The 21,219-nt window shown below is 42.8% G+C and overlaps 1 protein-coding gene across 1 annotated transcript in view; it reads left to right on the forward strand.

The window, feature by feature from the left end:
- The first annotated feature begins 4,461 nt into the window (after positions 1 to 4,461).
- TRIT1 (tRNA isopentenyltransferase 1) overlaps positions 4,462 to 21,219 on the forward strand; it is a 43,747-nt gene continuing 26,989 nt past the window's right edge. The window contains exon 1 of the mRNA XM_030868224.2: positions 4,462 to 4,635. Within this exon, the coding sequence (XP_030724084.1) occupies positions 4,462 to 4,635 (174 nt within the window). The remainder of the gene's footprint in view (positions 4,636 to 21,219) is intronic.

Below are 21,219 nucleotides of genomic sequence, written 5' to 3' on the forward strand. Positions count from 1 at the left end.
ACCTTATTTGGAAATACGGTCTTTGCAGATATAATCAAGTTAAGATGAGGTCATACTGGATTAGGGTGGGCTCTAATCCAGTGACTGGTGTCCTTAAGAGAGGGAAATTCTCGGGCTTCCCTGGTGGTGCAGTGGTTAAGAATCCACCTGCCAGTGCAAGGAACACGGGTTTGAGCCCTGGCCTGGGAAGATCCCACATGCCGCAGAGCAACTAAGCCCGTGCACCACAACTACTGAGCCCACGTGCCACAACTACTGAAGCCTGCGTGCCTAGAGCCCATGCTTCGCAACAAGAGAAGCCACCGCAATGAGAAGCCTGCGCACTGCAACAAAGAGTAGCCCCCGCTCGCTGCAACTAGAGAAAGCCCGCATGCAGCAACGAAGACCCAACACAGCCAAAAATTAAAGAAACAAACAAATAAATAAATAAATTTATTTAAAAAAAAAGAGAGAGAGAGGGAAATTCTCGGACAGAGACACACGTACAACAGAGAAGATGGCCATGTGAGATAGGCAGGATTGGAGTCATCCTGCCACAAACCAAGGAATGTCAAGGATTCCCAGCAACCACCAGAAGCTAGAAGAGGCAGGGAAGGATTCTCCCCTAGAGGGGAAGCATGGGAGTGTGGCCCTACCAATGCACTGATTTTGGGCTTCTAGACTCCAGAACTGTGAGAGAATACATTTCTGTTTTCTAAGCCACCCAGTTTGTGGTAATTTGTTATGGTAGTCCTAGGAAACAAATACAGGCACCATGTTCATCATGAAATATTCCTCCATGAAACATTTTTTATTTGGGGTCTCTAATTAGGATGGGGGTCAGGCTGCAAAGGCGTTTTGCTTTTTTGTTTTAATTTGTGATTTTTTTTTTTTTTTTTTTTTTTTGCGGTACGCGGGCCTCTCACTGCTGTGGCCTTTCCCGTTGCGGAGCACAGGCTCCAGACACGCAGACTCAGCGGCCATGGCTCACGGGCCCAGCCGCTCCCGCGGCATGTGGGATCCTCCCGGACCGGGGCACAAAGCCATGTCCCCTGCATCAGCAGGCGGACTCTCAACCACTGCGCCGCCAGGGAAGCCCTTAATTTGTAATTTAAAAATAATTTTTTTTTGGCTGTGCAGCTTGCAGTATCTTAGTTCCCTGATGAGGGATTGAACCTGGGACCCCAGCAGTGGAAGCACAGAGTCCCAACCACTGGACTGCCAGGGAATTCTCAGCACTTTGGATTGTACCAAAGAGCTAGTGTTTATCTTTGACCCAACTTTCTTCTCTTGGGAGAAGATGCTTCAGGCCTTCCATGGCATATACCTCCTCCTTTCCATGTCGCAGCATCCTGTAGAATTCCAAAAAGTTCAAACTTCCTGGATGTTCCATTTTGAATGATCCTTCCACTCTTAATGGCTTCACCTTTACCTTCTCCCTATATTTCTTTCTTTTTGTAAAAATTTTTTTAATTGGGTCATCACCTAGATTTCCCCTCTAACTTTCTGCACTTCTCCCTTTCTCCTTTTCTGCCATGTTCCCATGCCCATTCCACCCCATGTACTGCTCTCAATTTCCTAAAGAATGTGAGGCAACCTAGAGGTTGCCTGACAACCTGACTACCCATCTGCCCTAGGGTACAGCACACCCACACCAGCGGTAACAATTAGGTGGCTGACTGTGGACTTTCAGAAGGGCAGCCAAGAATTATTACCCTCCAAGTAATTTGAGTCTCCCTAGTACCTCATTCCTGCATTTTAGACATCCTCTTCCAGACTGAACGTATCCCAGCATTTTTGCCTTGTAAACTAGATTTTTTTTTAACCCCAAATAATCTGTAAGCAGTGGAGTGTGTTGAGATGGGCTTCTGCATCCTCACCTCTAGATATACACATACACTTTGAGTGAGAGACTCCCTTTCCTGTTGAGCTATCTTTCAGAATAAGTTATTTCCCATCTGGCCTCATACAAGGCAGAGAGGGGTCAGGGCTAATACCTGGGCATGACCACAAATAGCTTTTCTGACTCCCTTTTGCCGCCTTTTGTCTCCTTATTACCCTGCAAAGCTGCCCATTAGAGGGTTTTATGTTGTTTTTTATAAATACTTATTAACTCTTGATCATAGACTTCAATTTCCCAATTTTCCCTTGAACTTAATCTCTCTAATTAGGATTTCAAGTTACAGATTATCTTTCAGGAACTATTCTTAGTATAATTTAGAGTTCAGAAGATCATTAGGGAGACAGAGGTACAAATAAAATAGCCTAAAGGTATTAAAAAAATATGTTCCCATTCTCCTTTGGTGGGGCTGGCAGAATTACAATGAATGGAAATGGTATGATGTTTTTTTTCTCACTTCTCCTCATTTGTTTTGGACCACAGGCTCCATTCTGATTTAGGAGTCTTTCCTGCTCAGTATTTCAGTGATAATTCTCCCCATGGTCTACAGGATCCCTGTTCTCTTTGTTTCTATAGCAACAGTCCTGTGTTGCTTGGCTAGAAGCAATTTTCTGCGGCTGTGGTGAAGCCCCATTTTTTCATTCCTTGCTCCCCAGTTGCCTTGGTAACCAGCCTCTCCCTCTTCTGGTCTCTCAGTGGTAAATTCCACCACCACCCCCCGCCCCTTCTCTCTCTCTTTCTCTCTCTCGTAACAGTCACCTGGTCATGACTTGGACAGTACTTTCCCATCTGTGAGTGAGTCTCCTCTGTCATGGTCAGATTGTCATCATGAAATTAGCCTCCCTTTTGCTTTATTTGCATCATTTCTCCGGCCTGCCTTCTTTCTGCTTGTTGTCAAGGTAACCATACCCTCGGAAAATCTGCAGGCAAAGGCTCTACAGTTAACAACCATCATGTGAGAGTGTCTGCCAATATGTGGCCACACATCTTGATTTTAAAACCAGCCCCAGGCGGGTACCACAAATTGGAGAGAACAAGGCTTTTGATCAAAGCAGGCTGGATTGAGAAAAGGAGGTACAAGGACCCTGGGATACATGTGACTACAAGGTTTAGACTGGGTCTGCAAGAATGGCCATTATGCCAGCGGTGATCCAAGTGATTGAGAAATATATTTATTGGCAGTCATTCAGGGCAGGCCTATCATATTCTCTAACCGTCCAGGGGTGACTCCTCTGACCCAAGGGTGATATGACCTGTGAGCTAGGCAGAGCCAGGTAGTAATCTCAGGCAGAAAGCAATGAAGACTCTTAAACTGGCTAACAAAGGGTTAGTAGAATAGGTATTTAGGCACTTTCACACATTACTGAAAATTCCTCTGCCCTTAGGCTGCTGCTCTAACCTCTTTAGTAAGGCAGATGGGGTGTTACTATTATAATACAAAATGTTTAACAAATGGTGGTGATTATGTGCCAGGGCGTTGTAGCAGGCACCTTTCAGGCATTACTTCATTTTCTCCTTATGGCAGTCCTGAGAGGTACTTAAGGATGAGAAAACTGAGGCTAAGCGAATTGTGTGAAGTCACTCAGCTGAAAGTGGCAGAGTGCGGATTTGAACCCATGTTCATCTGGTTCCAAAGTTCTTTTTTTTCTTTTCTTTTTTTTTTTGGCCACACACCACATGCAGGATCTTAGTTCCCCAACCAGGGATCCAATCCGTGCCCCCTGCAGTAGAAGCGCGGAGTCTTAAGCACTGGACCGCCAGGGAAATCTCCCATAGCCCTTTCTTAAAGGTTGTGTAGTCCCCAGAATTTTGGTCCTCTCTGGACCTAGTTTTTCCCACCCCCACTTTAATCTGGGTTGCTACTGTTTTATCCTTTCTGCCTTCCTTATTTTTTCTTTTTGTATGTTGTGGGTTGTTTATTGCTTGTTTTTTTATCTGTTCTCACCCCATCTCTTGCATCCTTTCGCCAAATAGATGACAAATCTTGTTCTGCCTTATGATTGTGTCTCAGTTTGAGTTGTTGGATGAAAACATTAGAGCAGCCGCCCTTGCCTGAGAACTGGGTAGATCTGATCCTGGAGAACACCACACCTCTGAGCTCACTGGCTGTAGCACTAGATATGCAAGCCATTCTCCCCTCTACCGACAATTATTGGGTGTCTGTTCGGTATCAGGTACTGTACTGGAGATACAGTAGTGACCTAGGCAGAATCTGTTCCTTGCCTTTATAGAACTAACAGTCTGGAGAGAAAGTCAGACAATGGACAAGAGGTCAATATATAGTTTCATATTGTAATTAGCTCTATGAAGAAAAAGAACTGGGTGCCGTGAAAGAGAGAATAATACGGATAGATCTATTTTAGATACGACTGCCATGCCCCATTTAAGAGAGGAGGTAGTTGAGGTTCTCACATCAGCAGCTAGTTGACGGCAGTCACAGCAGGAGCTTCTGAGCATGGGGACCTGGGTCCCTCACCTCCTTCCTCCCTCCGCACCCTCCCTTCAGAGCCCGAGGTCCGCGCAGGCGCACTGACGGTTGCCATGGGGACAGCTGCTCCTGCGCAAGCGTAGACTTCTTTAAGATGGCGGCGGTGGCGGCTGCACGAGCTGTGTCTGCGGGCCCTGGGCTCCGGGGCCTAAAACGGACACTGCCTCTTGTAGTAATTCTCGGGGCCACGGGCACCGGCAAATCCACGCTGGCGTTACAGCTAGGCCAGCGGCTCGGTGGCGAGATCGTCAGCGCTGACTCCATGCAGGTATGACAGTGCGGCTGTCCCCAGCCTGGTAAACCGGAGGCCGTGCGTGGGCCTCTGGCTGAGTGGATACCCTGTCGCTTAATGGTAGTGGGTGAACCCCGAGGCTTATGGGGCGGAGGGGGCCGGGAAAGGGCACCCATAATTCCTAGGCGCCCACTATATGCCGGACATCGTGCCAGCTGTTTCACTGCCATCATTTCATTTACTTCTCAGGATATTACTGTTTGGTGTAGGTACTGTTACTATCTCCATTTACCGATGAGGGAATTCACCTAGGGAGGTGAAACGACTATACGTGGAGATGGTATTTGAACATATAAGGTTGACCTATAGGTGTCCATTATATACCTTTTGAAGGAAAATTACTCCAGAGCTTTTGCTATTTAGAGTTCCCAGCGACACCAGGATAAATCATTTACCATCTACGAGTGTCTGCTGAGGGAATGAAGCAGGGTGGATAGTCAGGAAACCTGGATTCTCTTCCCTCATCTGCCATCGGCCACGTGACCTAAACAGCGTCGGTTTGGGGGGACGCTATTTATCTGAGAAGTGGAGAAAATGCCGCCTACTTCACAGGGCTCTGGTGCTTAATAAGTGAGAACATGAGTGTTAGAAAGAAGAGCAGGGTGGCCTGTCCTGAAAAAGTCCAGGCACTTGGCAAATGCTTTATGATGCTGAGATTTTTAACTTAGCGGCTGATGGGAATCAGCAGGCTTTGCCCTCTTCCTTGAGCCGCAGGGAGGCCCAGAAGGAGTGTGTACACATCACACCTGGGAACATTTGTGCTCCGATTGAGGATGGGTGACATTTGGGGTACATCTCCGATGGAGGAATTACAAGTTAAGAGTTTTCACAGTGTAAATGAGATGCTCGGTGAAATGCCCGGAGCTGAACCCAGCGCCTGATGGGTATTCAGCAGGAAGGGGCAGGCCTTCTCCCCACTGTACCCCGTAAACTCTGGGCATGGTTTCCACCCTCATTAATTCATGGGGGATGACACGGCCATCAACACACATCAGATGATTAGGATAATTCAACAAACCTTTGTTCACAACCTCTGCTTTGTGCTGGCTCTGAGAGGCGGACTTTAGCTCAAATCCCAGCCTTGCCTTTTCTAAGATATGCAACCTCAGCCTGACCTCTTCATGTCTTTGTTTCTTCTGTAAAAGAGGAAGAATAATATCAATAACATGATATTATTGTGATGGTTAAACGAGATTAAATATGTAAAGCACTTAATACAATATCAGGCACACAGTAAGTGCTAAAAATATGATTAGGTGCTATTTTCTGCAAGGCCCTTTTGGAGAGACAAAACTGCAATCCTGTCTTCAAGGAGTTTTAGTCCAGATAAACATGAAACAAAGCAAGTTAATACGTGTTTGAAGTGAGTTATTGATGATGCTTTGCAAGGGGTGGGGATGGGAAGGGGGAGGAGGGAGACTACCGTGTTAGATCTTATGATGAACCATAGAATTTCTGAGGAGAGAAATCAGTGAAAGCTGATACAGTCATGGAAAGCTCTGTGAAAAGGGACTTGAAGGATAGGTGAGTTTTAGATAGATAAAGAAGAAAAGGCATTGTATCAAAGGAAGGACTGTGAATGAAGATTTAGAAGGTGAAATGAACTTAGTGTGCATGTAGGACAGTGAAAGGAGACTATTTAACAGGTATTGTAGATATTGTGGAATGGGGGATGAGTAACATGATGAAGACAGTGTGTAAGAAGCATTCATTTGTGAGCAGTATGCTGATGAATTGAATTTGGGGGTGGGTGGGAGGGGCATACCAAAAAAAAAGTCCAAGAATGTAGTAATTATAGATCTTTGGCTCGATACTTCCGAGACTTGGGTTATACGGGCTTCGGTAAGATGGCGTTTCACTGATAATATCTAAGGTCCATTGCAGTCTTAATGTTTTGTAATTTGGGGCTGGTATGTTAGTGGGAATGAATGGAAGAGAAAGATGTAACATTTTGAAGGTAGTATCATGTTACAGTATGAGTTGGTCACTGATTGTGGAAAGAAGAGAGCAGTGCACACAGTGTGTTTCAGGTTTGTGTGCCTGGGAGAGTATGGTGAGCCTGGAAGTCAGGAAGATCTGGCGGGGCACAGTGGAGGTTGCAGCAGGACATCCATGGGGAAAGTCTAGTGGGTGTGTGAAGAATGCAGCAGGTATGATCCCGTGTTAGGACTCTTACACTCAGAGGTTCCCTCTGCCTGGTGGAATGTTTTCCCCTACATAAGCATGTGGCTTGCTTCCTCTCTTTGTTCAGGTCTTTACTTAGATGTCATCTTATTGAGGCCTCTGACAATCCTATTTAAAAGAACACAGCACACTGTTGCTCCCTGTTTCTGCCTCTTCCTCATGTACCACACATAGTCCTTGTCAGGAAAGCGTTCTCAATAAAACATCTTAATTTTACAAATGTTTTTAAGTAAATTAGCAGCTTCTGGCAATAAGGATTGGTTATAGCTCTGTAATTGCTGTTATCCGCTATTCAGAAATGTTTCTTTACGCATAGCTGTGTACCATAAGGTTGAGCTTGCTAGAGGTCTTGCTCGATGTGAAATAGGCCACATCAGTTAGACACTTTGTGCCTTATATAGTGCTGATGATATGGTAGATCCTTAACATTTGATGAAACATTTGTTGACCTGTCTTATCAAAATGGCACATCACGATCCATTTAGATTCTTCCTGTTGTTATAAATAACTAGAATATGAAAATTAAATTTCTTTCATCCTTGGGATGCTGTGAGGATTAATTAATGTGTGAAAAACACTTTGAAGATAATTGAGCTTTCTGAACTGGCAATAGGTTGTGTTTAATATTCATAACGTGGATATATTCCTCTCAGACCCGTTGGAAAACTTTGACCTTTAATGTTTACTTTTCAGTTCAAATAATGAAATAAAGTATCTCTGCCCCATTCACTGTGGGTATACGCAGTTCTTCATTTCTCCCCTTGCTTACCATGCCCCTCGTAGGGTAGTGCTACTCTGCTTGCTTTTTAGCCAATGGAAGGAGATAATGCTTTTCAGTGACTTGAGATTGCAGAAAATTTTTGTAAGCATGTGAACAAATGACATTCTTAATGTTGGAGTTAACCAGCTTTTTTTTTTTAAATTAATTAATTTATTTATTTTTGGCTGTGTTGGGTCTTTGTTGCTGCACACAGGCTTTCTCTAGTTGCAGAGAGCGGTGGCTACTCTTTGTTGCGGAGCACGGGCTCTAGGCGTATGAACTTCAGTAGTTGCGGTGCTCGGGCTTAGTTGCCCCGCGGCATGTGGGATCTTCCCGGACCAGGGCTTGAACCCATGTCCCCTGCATTGGCAGGCAGTCTTAACCACTGCGCCACCAGGGAAGTCCCTAACCAGCTTCTTAAAAGAACTTTTTCAGCTTTAGTTAAATCCACAGGCAGAATTAAATTTGAATAGCACTGTTTCTAAAATGCTTACATATGCTTGTTTATCCTCACAATAACCTTGTAAGGTAGACATTATTATCACTTCACAGTTAAGGAAACAGTTACAAGGTCTTATAGTAAGTAGCAGACCTGGAGTTGGACATAGGTCTCTACTTTCCACGCTCAGTGCCTGCCTTATCTATACACAAAGTTATCCCTTTAAATGAGGCAGGAGCTGTGGGATTCAATTATTAGAGAGTATTTCTTAACTTGTATGACACTGATCCTTCACAGGAGTGTGCTACATTTTGAACAGGGTATAAAATGTATTTTAGGATTTGTATTGTGGCTCTTAGTGTGAATTCATAGTGATATCTGTCAAGTTGAGTGTTGGCCATGTGATGCATTGCTAGGGGGCTGAAACTTACTGCAGCGGAGATATAATTTAATGTCAATAATTCGAAGATACCAAAGGCAGTGTTTAGTGGAACAGAGGGAAACTAGGCCTTGTGGAGAGCCTAGACAGAGCAGTAAACTTCCTTGTTGTGACAGCCACGCAGACTAAAGGGGGACCTAATGGAAAGTGGATAATTAGAAAGGTTTTTCAAGTTTCCAAATTGATCTTTCTAAAAACCAGTATTTGAATTTTAATAATCTCTTTTGGAATGCTGCCCAGAGTTTTGTATTTCAAAATTGTACCAGTGACTCAGAAAGGATTGTAAAACACTGCCTTAAATCTTAAATTCTCTTGCACCTCATACTCCTTTTGTCATCCCTTTGTCCTACCTTAACTGTAGGGTCATCCCAAGGCAATTCCAGCAGGGCACTTCCCATCCAGGGAAAGTGCTTGTTTTTCGTAAACATTGAAGAAGTAAGTGCTCTAAGTATTGAGGTAGCTTCTTTGAGATAAAACCACAATGGAGTGTTAAGGGTAGTGTGTCTAGGGTGATAATACTGTCAGGGAACATAATAGACAATGACTTGCTTTTTTAGCCATGTAGCACCTGACGTCCTGCCTGGCCCCTCACTTCTCATTCTTGTGTCAGTGGTCTGTTGAGTGGGAAGTCAGAACTAATTTTCTGAGGGATTACTTGCTTAGGGACTTCTGCTGGGCTCAACTGTGGATTTTTCATGGTAGGTCTGACAAAAGTGAGAAACATTTTGTGCTTAATTTTCTGAGTTTTCCAAACCCCAGTTTCACAAGTTGTAGAAGCATAAATATTCTCAGCTAGCAGTAAGAGTCTAAATTCAAGGAGGGACAGGTAATACAATCCCTGTTTTCCAGGATGGAAAAACTGAGGTGCAGAAAGATTAAAGAGCAGACTAGAGATCACACTGCAAGACACTTGCACACCTGGGAATTGGATCTGGGTCTTCTAACTCATGTGTAGTGTCTGATATATTGCAGGAAGATGATACTGAAGGTCTTCTTTTCAGTCTGAGTCTTTTTCTTGGCATGTAAATTTAAGGTACAATGCATTGCCTTCAGTGACTGGATGAAACATTGTACTGAGAAATTTGAAGGCACTTGCCAAAAGATGTACAATGGCTGCCTGGAAATACAGACTACCAACTATATGCCAGGAGAAAATAAACAGTGTTCTATTTGGGTTTATAGAGAGGAAGTATCTCTAATGCCTTAGTTCTTCAAGTCCTGTGGAGAAGCAGTAGTCATACATAGGAGCACAGTTCCCTTGTGTTTGCCTAAACCTACAAGAGGGGAAGCAAATTATTTTTGGCAGTCTGACTAGTAAGCAAGCTATGTGTCACCTAATAAATGTGGAGTTCTGCATTCTTTGTCTGCTTTGGAACATAATTTAGGAGCAGTGTTTTTTTACCAAAGGACTGTTTGCTAGTGCTCAAGGGAGATCTGGGTTGCATGGGGGAGAGATATGAAAGTAGAGATGGGATAGTGGATCACAGTGGCTTACTAGGACATGAAAATGAAAGCTAGAAAAATCTGTTAACTAGGAGAAATGAGGGCTATCCAGAGGCTACTTTCCACAACTTACAGAGGCAGTGTTTTACAGGACTGAGCTTGAGAGTAGGCCAGAGGAAATCTCAAAATTTTTGACTCATCTAAAAATATATATATTAATTTCTAGGTCCCTGTGTTCAGATCCGTTGTGAGTGAATTTGGTTTTCCTTTGGCTACAGTATTAAGCTTGGGTGGGTTGTACATATATATTCAGTTTTTTTGCAGCTGTGGGAAGAACTTTAGAGTCAAACCTCCCATGTTATGTAAGGAAAGAGAAGTGACTACTGGCTGAATGGGAAACCATAGGAGAGCACAAATGGGACTTGCAGTTTCAGATTTGTGAGGATGAGGTGCTGCCCTGATGTTTCAGTGCCTGGGGCAGGGTGTTGAAACAGCTCCACTTCAAGAAGGAATGTATGTTTGAGGGGTGTTAAGTTATTTGGGTATATAGGAATTCACCTATGTGCTCTGCATATACTCTAGTATGGCTTAACTGAACTGGTTGTGGTTTCCTGTATAGTTTGTTGGATTCTTTAGATAAATTTGAATCAGACCAGGGTCCTGTTTGTCTCTTTGCTTACCTTTGGGGCCCTATTTCTGAGCTGGAACTTTACCGCTGCTCCTTCCTCATTGTGTCAGCCAGAGTTCAAGCTCTTACCACTGTACCATGAATAATAATAATACTGAAAATAATAACAATAATAAAATATATGTCAGGCAGTGTTCTAGAAGTTTGCCATATATTGGCTCATTTAATATCCTCACCACAACCTTATTAGGTAGGCCCTATTATTATCTCACCCCTACCAAAAATTACTTTCTTGAACCCTCATCTCGGTCTCTATCTGGGGTAATTTTGCCCGCCTCCCCCCCCCCCCCCGCCGGGGGACACTTGGCAATCTCTGGAGACGTTTTTGGTTGTAACAAATGGAAAGGTGGGTTCCTGGCGTCTAGTGGGTAGAGGCCAGGAATGCTGCAGAACATCCTACTATGCATAAAACAGCTCCTCCCAACAGAGAATTATCTGGCCCAAAATATCAATATATTGTACTGAGGTTGAGAAACCCTGTTCTACATTACTGTTAGTTTTTAAATTTTGAAGTAATTATAAGATTTACACAAGAGTTTCAAAGATAGTACAGAGAGTTCTTGTATATTCTTCACCCAGCTTCTTCTAAAATTAACATATCATCATGGCACATTTATCAACACCAAGAGATTGACACAGGCACAATACTGTTAACTAAACTGGAGACTTCATTTGGATTTTACCAGTTTTTCTACTGATGTCCCTTTTCTGTTTCAGGATCCAATGTAGGATACCATATTACATTTAGTCCTCATGTCTGCTTGTCTCCAATCTGTGACAGATTTCTTGGTCTTTCCTTGTCTTTCATGATTTTGCTACTTTTTGAAGTGTACTGGTCAGCTGTTTTGTGGATTGTCTCTCAGTTTGGGTTTGTCTGACGGTTTCACATGATTATGAATTTTGAGAAGGCATACCACAGAGGTGAAGTACCTTTCTCATTGCATCGTATCAGGGTATAATGTCAGCATGATTTAACATCAACTAGTGACGTTAACCTTGATCATTTGGTTTAGGTTGTGTCTGCCAGCTTCCTCTACTGTAAAGTTAAATCTTTTTCTTCTCATTTTTTAAAATTTATTTATTTATTTTTGGCTGTATCGTGTGACATGTGGGATCTTAGTTCCCTGACCAGGGATTGAACCTGCGCCCCATGCAGTGGAAGCTCGGAGTCTTAACCACTGGACCGCTGGGGAAATCCCTATTTTTCCTTTCTATACTCTCTTTGTTGGAAATGAGTTGCTAAGTCCATCCCACATTGAACGGGAGGGGATTTAAGCTCCACATCCTGAAGGGAGGACTATCAAAGAATTTGTGGGCATATGTTAAAAGCACCACAGTAATTAATATTTTAGGGGAGTTGCTTGAGGCAATGCAGATATCTTGTTTTTCCTTAAAGTTTCACCTCCTAATTTTAACATTTATCAATGAATCTTTCCTGCTATAATTATTGTGGTAATTTCCTTCATTCCTCCTACTTCTGTTTTATTTTAAATTATGTGTATGTTTGGGGGTCTTTATTTATTTATTTGGCTGTGTTGGGTCTTTTTTTAAAAATAAATTTATTTATTATCTTTTTATTTTTGGCTGTGTTGGGTCTTCATTGCTGCACGCGGGCTTTCTTTAGTTGTGGCGAGCGGGGGGCTACTCTTCGTTGCGGTGCGTGGGCTTCTTATTGAGGTGGCTTCTCTTGTTGCAGAGCATGGGCTCTAGGTGTGAGGGCTTCAGTAGTTGTAGCACGCGGGCTCAGTAGTTGTGGCTTGCGGGCTCTAGAATGCAGGCTCAGTAGTTCTGGCACACAGGCTTAGTTGCTCCGCAGCATGTGGGATCTTCCCGGACCAGGGCTCGAACCTGTGTCCCCTGCGTTGGCAGGCAGATTCTTAACCACTGCGCCACCAGGGAAGTCCCTGCATTGGGTCTTCATTGCTGCACGCGGGCTTTTCTCTAGTTGCGGTGAGTGGGGGCTACTCTTCGTTGCAGTGTGCAGGCTTCTCATTACGGTGGCTTCTCTTGTTGCAGAGCACAGACACTAGGCTCACGGGCTTCAGTAGTTGCGGCACGAGGGCTCAGTAGTTGTGGTTCACGTCCTCTAGAGCACAGGCTCAGTAGTTGTGGCGCATGGGCTTAGTTGCTCCATGGCATGTGGGATCTTCCCGGACCAGGGATCAAACCGGTGTCCCTTGCATTGGCAGGTGGATTCTTAAGCACTGCGCCACCAGGGAAGTCCTCCTACTTTTATTGAAATTCTTTTGCAGAGATTTGTCCTCTCTCTCCTATTTACTTACATCAGTAGGGATATTTATTTTATTTCCTGGGTTATAATCCAGTACTAAGTTATTTATTTGATTGTTCAAATTATTTCAACTTGGTTATTGGGTGCTCTTTCATGTTGACTCTTGTGTCCTTTGGCATGCCCCATATTTGTTTGTTTAGCACTTCCTTTCTGGCATTACAAGATGCTTTCAACTTACATTTGTCCTGCTCCAGTCCTAGAATCATCCATTTCTCCAAGGAGCCCTGGTTCCTTTTTATTTTTATTTTTTAAATTTACTTATTTATTTTTGGCTGTGTTTGATCTTTGTTGCTGCGTGCGGGCTTTCTCTAGTTGCGGCGAGCGGGCGCTACTCTTCATTGCAATGCACGGGCTTCTCGTTGCGGTGGCTTCTCTTGTTACGGAGCACAGGCCCTAAGCACACAGGCTTCAGTAGTTGTGTCACACGGGCTTCAGTAGTTGTGGATCGCGGGCTCCAGAGCGCAGGCTCAGTAGTTGTGGCGCACGGGCTTAGTTGCTCCGCGGCATGTGGGATCTTCCAGGACCAGGGCTTGAACCTGTGTCCCCTGCATTGGCAGGCGGATTCTTAACCACTGCGCCACCAAGGAAGCCCTGGAAGGCAGATTCTTAACCACTGTGCCACCAGGGAAGTCCCCCTGGCTCCTTTTTTTGGTGAATGGTATTTAGATACCAAGAGCTGGGTGCTAAATGTGCTTGTTGCTAGGAAACATATGTATATATACTAATTCATGTACACACAAATATCTATATTTCTGTATCTATCTGTATGTATATTAAAATAAACATGAATTTATACTGATATCTCTGACTCTGCTCCACTACCGGGTTTATATTAATCTTCCCTTCTTGCTTATTTGTGACTTCTTTCTCAGAGTAAGGAAACTGGCTCTCCTTGTCTACAAATATTTTATTTGTACAACCTGTAAAGTAGTTTAAGTAGTTAATACTGTGAGAACAAATTTACCAACTACAGTATGATGTTTGTGTTCAGTTCTTTTTGTTCATTTTAGCCATATAGTATCTAGTCATAACATTGTTTTACAAAGTTACTTAGGTCAGCTCCTCCCCACCCCCCCTCCAGTGAGGTTATGTCATACATTTGTAATATAATTAGATTCAGTTATTGCAGTCTGCGTTCTGTCCTGGTTCTTCAGACATTCTGGCTATTATTTTTTTTAATTTGCATACAGTAGAGTGCATTCATTGTTGTGCACAGTTCTGTGGGTTTTTACAAATGGAGAGAGTCAGATATGCACCATCACAGTACCATACTGAACACTTCCATCACTCTAAAAATTGCCTTATGTGGCCTCTTTGTAGTCAACTCCTCTACCTACACCAGTTTTTGGCAACCACTGATCTGTTTTCTGTCCCTATAGTTTTGCCTTTTCCAGAAGGTCACATACATTTAGTCACTCAACATGCAGCTTTTGGGGTCTGACTTTTTTCACTTAGCAAAATACATTTAAATTCTTCAGTGTTGTTGCATGAGTCCATTTCTCTTTGTTGTCGAGTATTATTCCATTGTACGTAATATGTTCATTGACCTGTGAAAGGCCATCTGAGTGTCAAGTTTTTAGTAGTTGTAAAGAAAGCTATTATAAACATAGCTAGTGGTTTAACTTTACAGGACTGGTTTAACTTTATAGGAAACTACTAAACTATTTACCAAAATGACTGTACCATTTTGCATTCCTACCAGCAGTGAATGAGAATTTCTGTTTCTTTGTATTCTTTCCAGCATTTGGTTTTTTTTTGTTTGTTTGTTTGTTTTTTGCGGTACGCGGGCCTCTCACTGTTGCGGCCTCTCCCGTTGCGGAGCACAGGCTCCGGACGCACAGGCTCAGCGGCCATGGCTCACGGGCCCAGCCGCTCCGCGGCATGTGGGATCTTCCCGGACCAGGGCACGAACCCGTGTCCCCTGCATCAGCAGGCGGACCCACAACCACTGCGCCACCGGGGAAGCCCTGGTATTGTTGTTTTTAATTTTAGCAGTTCTAATAGGTGTGTACTGGTATCTATGGTGGTTAATTTGCATTCCCCTAAAGGTTAATGGTGTTGAGCATCTTTTCACATGCTTATTTACTATCTGTATATCTTTGGTGAAGTGTCTGTCAGATCTTTTTTGGGGGGGGCTGTCTTATTGTTGAATTTTAAGAGTTTTTTTTCATATATTCTGTATACAAATCCTTTATATAGACATGTTATTTGCAAATATTTTCTTCTAATCTGTATCTTATTTTTTCATTCTCTTCACAGTGTCTTTTTTTTTTTTTTTTTTTTGCGGTACGCGGGCCTCTCACTGTTGTGGCCTCTCCCGTTGCGGAGCACAGGCTCAAGACATGCAGGCTCAGTGGCCATGGCTCACAGGCCCAGCCGCTCCGCGGCATGTGGGATCTTCCCAGACTGGGGCACGAACCCATGTCCCCTGCATCAGCAGGTGGACCCTCAACCACTGCGCCACCAGGGAATCCCTATATATGAGTTTTATAGCTTTTCATTTTACATTTAGGCCTGTGATCTGTTTTGAGTGAATTTTCGTAAAATGTGTGAGATACGTATGAATGTCCAGTTGTACCAGCTCTGATTTTGAAAGACTGTCCTTTCTCCGTTGAACTGCCTTTGCACCTTTGTCAAAGACCAGTTGACTGTATTTGTGTGGGTCTACTTCTGGTGCCTCTCATATGTTGCATTGATCTGTGTGTCTGTTCTTTTGTCAGTATTGCATTGTCTTTATTTACTGTAGCTTTATAATAAGTCTTGAAATTTGATAGTGTAAGCTGTCCGACTTTCTACATTATTGTTTTTAATCTCTGTGTAGTATTCCATTTTATAGGTGTATCATAATTTACTTAACCAGGTTTCTGCTGAAGGACATTTAGTAGGTTTAGTTTTTTGGGTTTTTTTGTTTTTTCTTTTTGCTTTAATAAATGATGCTGAGATGAACATCTTTGCACAAACATCTCTGCATTTGTGTGATTCTCTCTTCAGGGTAAATTTCTGGAATGGGATTGCTGGATGAGAGGATGTACATGTTACTTTCTTATTCTTCCAGTTTTCTAAGAGCTTTATTAGAGTATATACTTTTTTTTAAAAGATTATTTTGTTTGTTTGATGTGGACCATTTTTAAAGTCTTTATTGAATTTGTTACAATATAGCTTCTGTTTTATGTTTTGGTTTTCTGGCCTTGAGGCATGTGGGATCTTAGCTCCCTGACCAGGGATCAAACCCACTCCCCCTGCACTGGAAGGCAAAGTCTTAACTACTGGACTGCCAGGGAAGTCCCAAGAGTATATGCTTACTTTATATTATTTTTCTTATTGAGGTTAAATTCACATAACATTAACCATTTTAAAATGAAGAATTCAGGGACTTCCCTGGACAGGGGGCACAGGTTCGATCCCTGGTCGGGGAACTAAGATCCCAAATGCTGTGCGGTGTAGCCAAAAGAAAAACTAGAAAAGAACGATTCATTGGTTAGTACATTCACAGTGTTGTACAACAACTACTACCTCTATCTAGTTCCAAAACGTTTCCATCACCACAAAAGAAAACCCTGTACTCATTAAGCCACTATTTTGAGTTTCCCCTCCTCCCCAGCCCCTGACAGCCACAAGTCTGCTTTTAGTTTCTATAGATTTTACCTGTTCTGGATATTTCATAGAAATGGAATCATACAATATGTGACCTTTTATGGCTGTCTTCTTTCACTTATATTGGTTGTAGCGTGTATTGGTGCTTCATTCCATGCTTGAATAATATTCCATTTTATGTATTGATCACAGTTTGTCCATCTGTTGATGGACATTAGCACCTTTAGGCTGTTGTGAATAGTGCTGCTATGGACATATGTGTAATGTATTTGAGTATGTGTTTTAAATTATTTTGGGTATATACCTAGGAGTGGAATTGCTGCATCATATGGTAATTCTGTGTTTAACTTTTTGAGAAATTGCCAAACTGGTTTACACAATGGCTACATCATTTTACATTCCCACCATCAATGTATGAGGACACCAGTTTCTCCACATCTTCTCCAACACTTATTTACCTTAAAAAAAAAAAAGTTATAGCTATCCTAGTGGGTGTGAAAGTGGTATCTCATTGTGGTTTGGATTTACATTTCCCTAGTGACTAATGGGCATCTTTTCATGTGTTTGTTGGCTGTTTATGTATCTTCTTTGGAGAAATGTCTATTCAGGTCCTTTGTTTGTTTTGTTTAAATTGGGTCCCTTCTCTTTTTGTTTGAGCTGCACACATTACATTTTGATACATATTGCCAGACTGCTTTCAAAAAAGTTTGTACCGGTAGTATGTCTATTTCCCTGTACCCTTGCAATTCTTTGTGTTATCAATCTTTTCATTGTTGTCAGTCTGGTAGACAAGAAATGGATTTTATTTAAATTTCATTTCTGAGGTAAATTGTCTCTTTAAGGGTGCATTGGCCATTTGTGTTTTTCTTTTTTGAATTTCCTGTTCAATACCTATTATGCCTACTTCTGTATAATGTTTTTCATTTTTGTGTTTATCAATTTGTAAGAGCATTTTGTGTATTATGAGTTTTAACCCTTTGTCCAGTCTCATGAGTTGGAAATATTTTTTCAGTTGGTCATTTGTCTTTTGACTTTTATGAATTTTTTTTGCCATATTAAGGTTTTTATTTTTTTAACATCTTTATTGGAGTATAATTGCTTTACAGTGGTGTGTTAGTTTCTGCTGTATAACAAAGTGAATCAGCTATACATATACATATATCCCCATATCTCCTCCCTCTTGCGTCTCCCTCCCACCCTCCCTATCCCACCCCTCTAGGTGGACACAAAGAACCGAGCTGATATCCGTGTGCTATGTGGCTGCTTCCCACTAGCTATCTATTTTACATTTGGTAGTGTATATATGTCCATGCCACTCTCTCACTTTGTCCCAGCTTACCCTTTCCCCTCCCCATGTCCTCAAGTCCATTCTCTACATATGCATCTTTGTTCCTGTCCTGCCCCTAGGTTCTTCCAAAAAAAAAAAAAGGTTTTTAATTTGTATATTCTTATACACTTTTTAGGAGTACAAGTTAGTTTTAGTATTCTTTTAGAAAGAGTTGACATCTGAAGTTTAGAATCCATTGAACTGTTGGAATTTACAGATGTGAATAAAAGGTATTGTTGATTCTCTAGTGTGAATGAAGATATGTCCTGGGCCTCCTTGCCTTCACTGTGCATGTTGCTCTCCCCTTGGAGTCTCCTCCACATTTGTGCAGGTAGATGCAGATGAAGCATGGGATCCTGCATTGTCCAGGCTTACTTAGGTCTGGATACCTTTGGTTAGCTACCCAGTTTCCTAGCTCTCTCTCTCTCTGTTTTTGTTTGTTTGTTTTTTTTTTTAACGTCTTTCTGCCTAGTACGATACTTGTAACAATGGTTTTTACCTTCAGCTGCACATTGGAATCACCTAGAGAGCATTAAAAAAATACTGATGCCTAGGCTTATAGTATTCAATAAATACCTGTTGATTCGGATTAGGTGATTTGCCTAACTCTTCAGGTGCCAGTATTCTCTCCTAATTTATAGTCAGTCTTTAAGGTTTTCATTTAGCCCACTTATTTAGCCTGGTAGGCAGTTTTATTTACTGGGAAAACTGGGTTTTAGTCCCAGCTTTGCTACTAACTCACTGTATATATAACTTTGGAAAGTTACTACCCCTCTCTGGGCTTTTTTTTTTTTTTTTTTTGGCTGTGTTGGGTGTTCGTTGCTGCGCACGGGCTTTCTCTAAGTTGTGGAGAGCGAGGGCTACTCTTCGTTGCAGTGTGCAGGCTTCTCATTGTAGTGGCTTCTCACGTTGTGAAGCACGGGCTGTAGGTGCATGGGCTTATGTAGTTGTGGCACATGGGATCAGTAGTTGTGGCTCACAGGCTCTAGAGCACAGGCTCAGTAGTTGTGGCGCATGGGCTTAGTTGCTCCGTGGCATGTGGGATCTTCCCAGACGAGGGCTCGAACCCGTGTCCCCTGCGTTGGCAGACGGATTCTCAACCGCTGCACCACCAGGGAAGCCCCTCCTCTCTGGGCTTTAATTTCCTCTTTGGATATGTTAGGGAGGGGAAACTGATTGGATTAGATCAGGGATCGGCAGACTCATTGAAGTCCAGATAGTAAATATTTTAGGCTTTGTGGGCCATACAGTGTCTGTCTGTCTCAGTGTCTAAAGCTCCTTTCAGCTCTGGTATTTTTTGTTTCTCTCCTTTCGAACCCTAGTCAGGGAACTTATCTCAAAGAGCCAAGGAAAATGTTTTTTAACCACCAGCAATTAAATATAGGTAATATCAAGCATTTGTGTACTGCTTACCATTTGCCTGGCACAGTTCCAAACATTTTACATGTATTAACTCTAATCCTCAGAATGACCCAGTGAGGAGTAGAGATGCTGTTATTATCCCCATTTTACAGAGGCAAACTTGAGGCAAAGGAAAATTAGATACTTAAATAACCTGACAGATGAAGGCTAACTGGGCTGTAGAGCCAGATTTGAACCTGGATTTTCTGGTTCTATTATGCTATACTCCTCTCCCTAACTTAGACATATACCTCCAAATAATGGAGTATCTCAGCTGTTATACTCTATCATAGCTATCCTAAGAGAAAATATCACTCAAACCATCAAAAGTGGGCCAATCTTGAGGCTGTAAAGATGGCCACAAAATAGAAACTTTATCATTAACTTTGTTTTTTTCTCAAAGTAGCCCTTTTGTTTCTGTCTCAGCATTATAGTCACATGGCATCGTCTGTGTGCATATTTCTAGCTTTCTGTCACACTTACACTGAACCCCTTCAAGGTTCTCAAGAGTATGGTAGCTGTATTCTCCTCAGCTTCTTGAATTTAATTCCACCTCAGTAGGAATTCATTACTTCAAGCAAGCGAACAGACCAGAGTCAAATGACGATAAAACTTCTACTGATAAGAGGCAGCAGAAACAGCTTGGGTTATAGGCAGAGCATCTAGGCTTTAGTCCTGCCTCCACTACCATCAACTATATGGCCAGGGGAGCTCTCTGAGCCTCAGTATTCTCAACATAAAATTTAGATGATAAGACTGGATACGTTATCTCTGAATTTCCTAACATCCATGCTTCATCAGTGTTTGCAGGTGGACTTTTTTTTTTAACGTTTTGCTTTTTCTTTTTTTAAATTTTATATTTATTTTTGGTTGCGTCGGGTCTTAGTTGTGGCACGCGGGATCTTTTCGTTGCAGCACGCGGTCTCTTCGTTGGCAGTGCTCGGGCTTCTCTCTAGTAGTGGCTTGCGGGTTTTCTCTCTCTAGTTGTGGCGCACAGGCTCCAGGGCGCATGGGCCCTGTAGTTGTGGTGCGTGGGCTTAGTTTGCCCGCGGTATGTGGGATGTTAGTTCCCTAACCAAGGAGTGAACCTCTGTCCCCTGCATTGGAAGGTGGATTCTTTCCCTCTGGACCACCAGAGAAGTCCCCTGCAGGTGGACTTCTAAGCAGCCACAGCATAGACTCCGCATTGCAAAGTTTCTCATTTTAACTTACAAGTATGTGCTCATTTTGCATTCTCTGTTCTTATCTGTCTGTATTTATTCAGACGTACAAATGTTTCAAATTCTTGTTGCCACCAAGTAATTGATGCTCTGGAAGAATACATCACAAACATTATGTATGCACTTTTTTTTTGGCTGTGCTGTGAGGCTTGTGGGATCTCAGTTCCTTGAGCAGGAATTGAACCCAGGTCACTTCAGTGAAAGCCCAGAATCCTAACCACTAGGCCACCAGGGAACTCGCTGTGTGCACTTCTTTTTTCTTATTTATTTATTTTATTTTATTTTATTTTTGGCTGCGTTGGCTCTTTGTTGCCATGCGTGGGCTTTCTCTAGTTGCGGCGAGCAGGGGCTACTGTTCGTTGCAGTGTGCAGGCTTCTCATTGCGGTGGCTTCTCTTTGTTGCAGAGCACGGGCTCTAGGCGCGCGGGCTTCAGTAGTTGTGGCACGCGGGCTCAGTAGTTGTGGCTCACGGGCTCTAGAGCGCAGGCTCAGTAGTTGTGGTGCATGGGCTTAGTTGCTCCGTGGCATGTGGGATCTTCCTGGACCAGGGATCGAACCTGTATCCCCTGTGTCCGCATTGGCAGGTGGACCACTGTGCCACCAGGGAAGCCCTGTGTGCACTTCTTAATTTGATAAGCATAGCTTTATGTGATTCTAATCCCTTTTCCTTTGAAGAGAGATAACCATAAGAAAATAAAAGTCATGATTGGCACTATAAATTCCAAACCACTCCTTTTACCAGACTGACTGAACAGGTCAAGGTACTGGTTCTCCT

Source organism: Globicephala melas, chromosome 1 (assembly GCF_963455315.2).
Source record: "Globicephala melas chromosome 1, mGloMel1.2, whole genome shotgun sequence".
In the NCBI taxonomy this organism is placed as follows: domain Eukaryota; kingdom Metazoa; phylum Chordata; class Mammalia; order Artiodactyla; family Delphinidae; genus Globicephala; species Globicephala melas.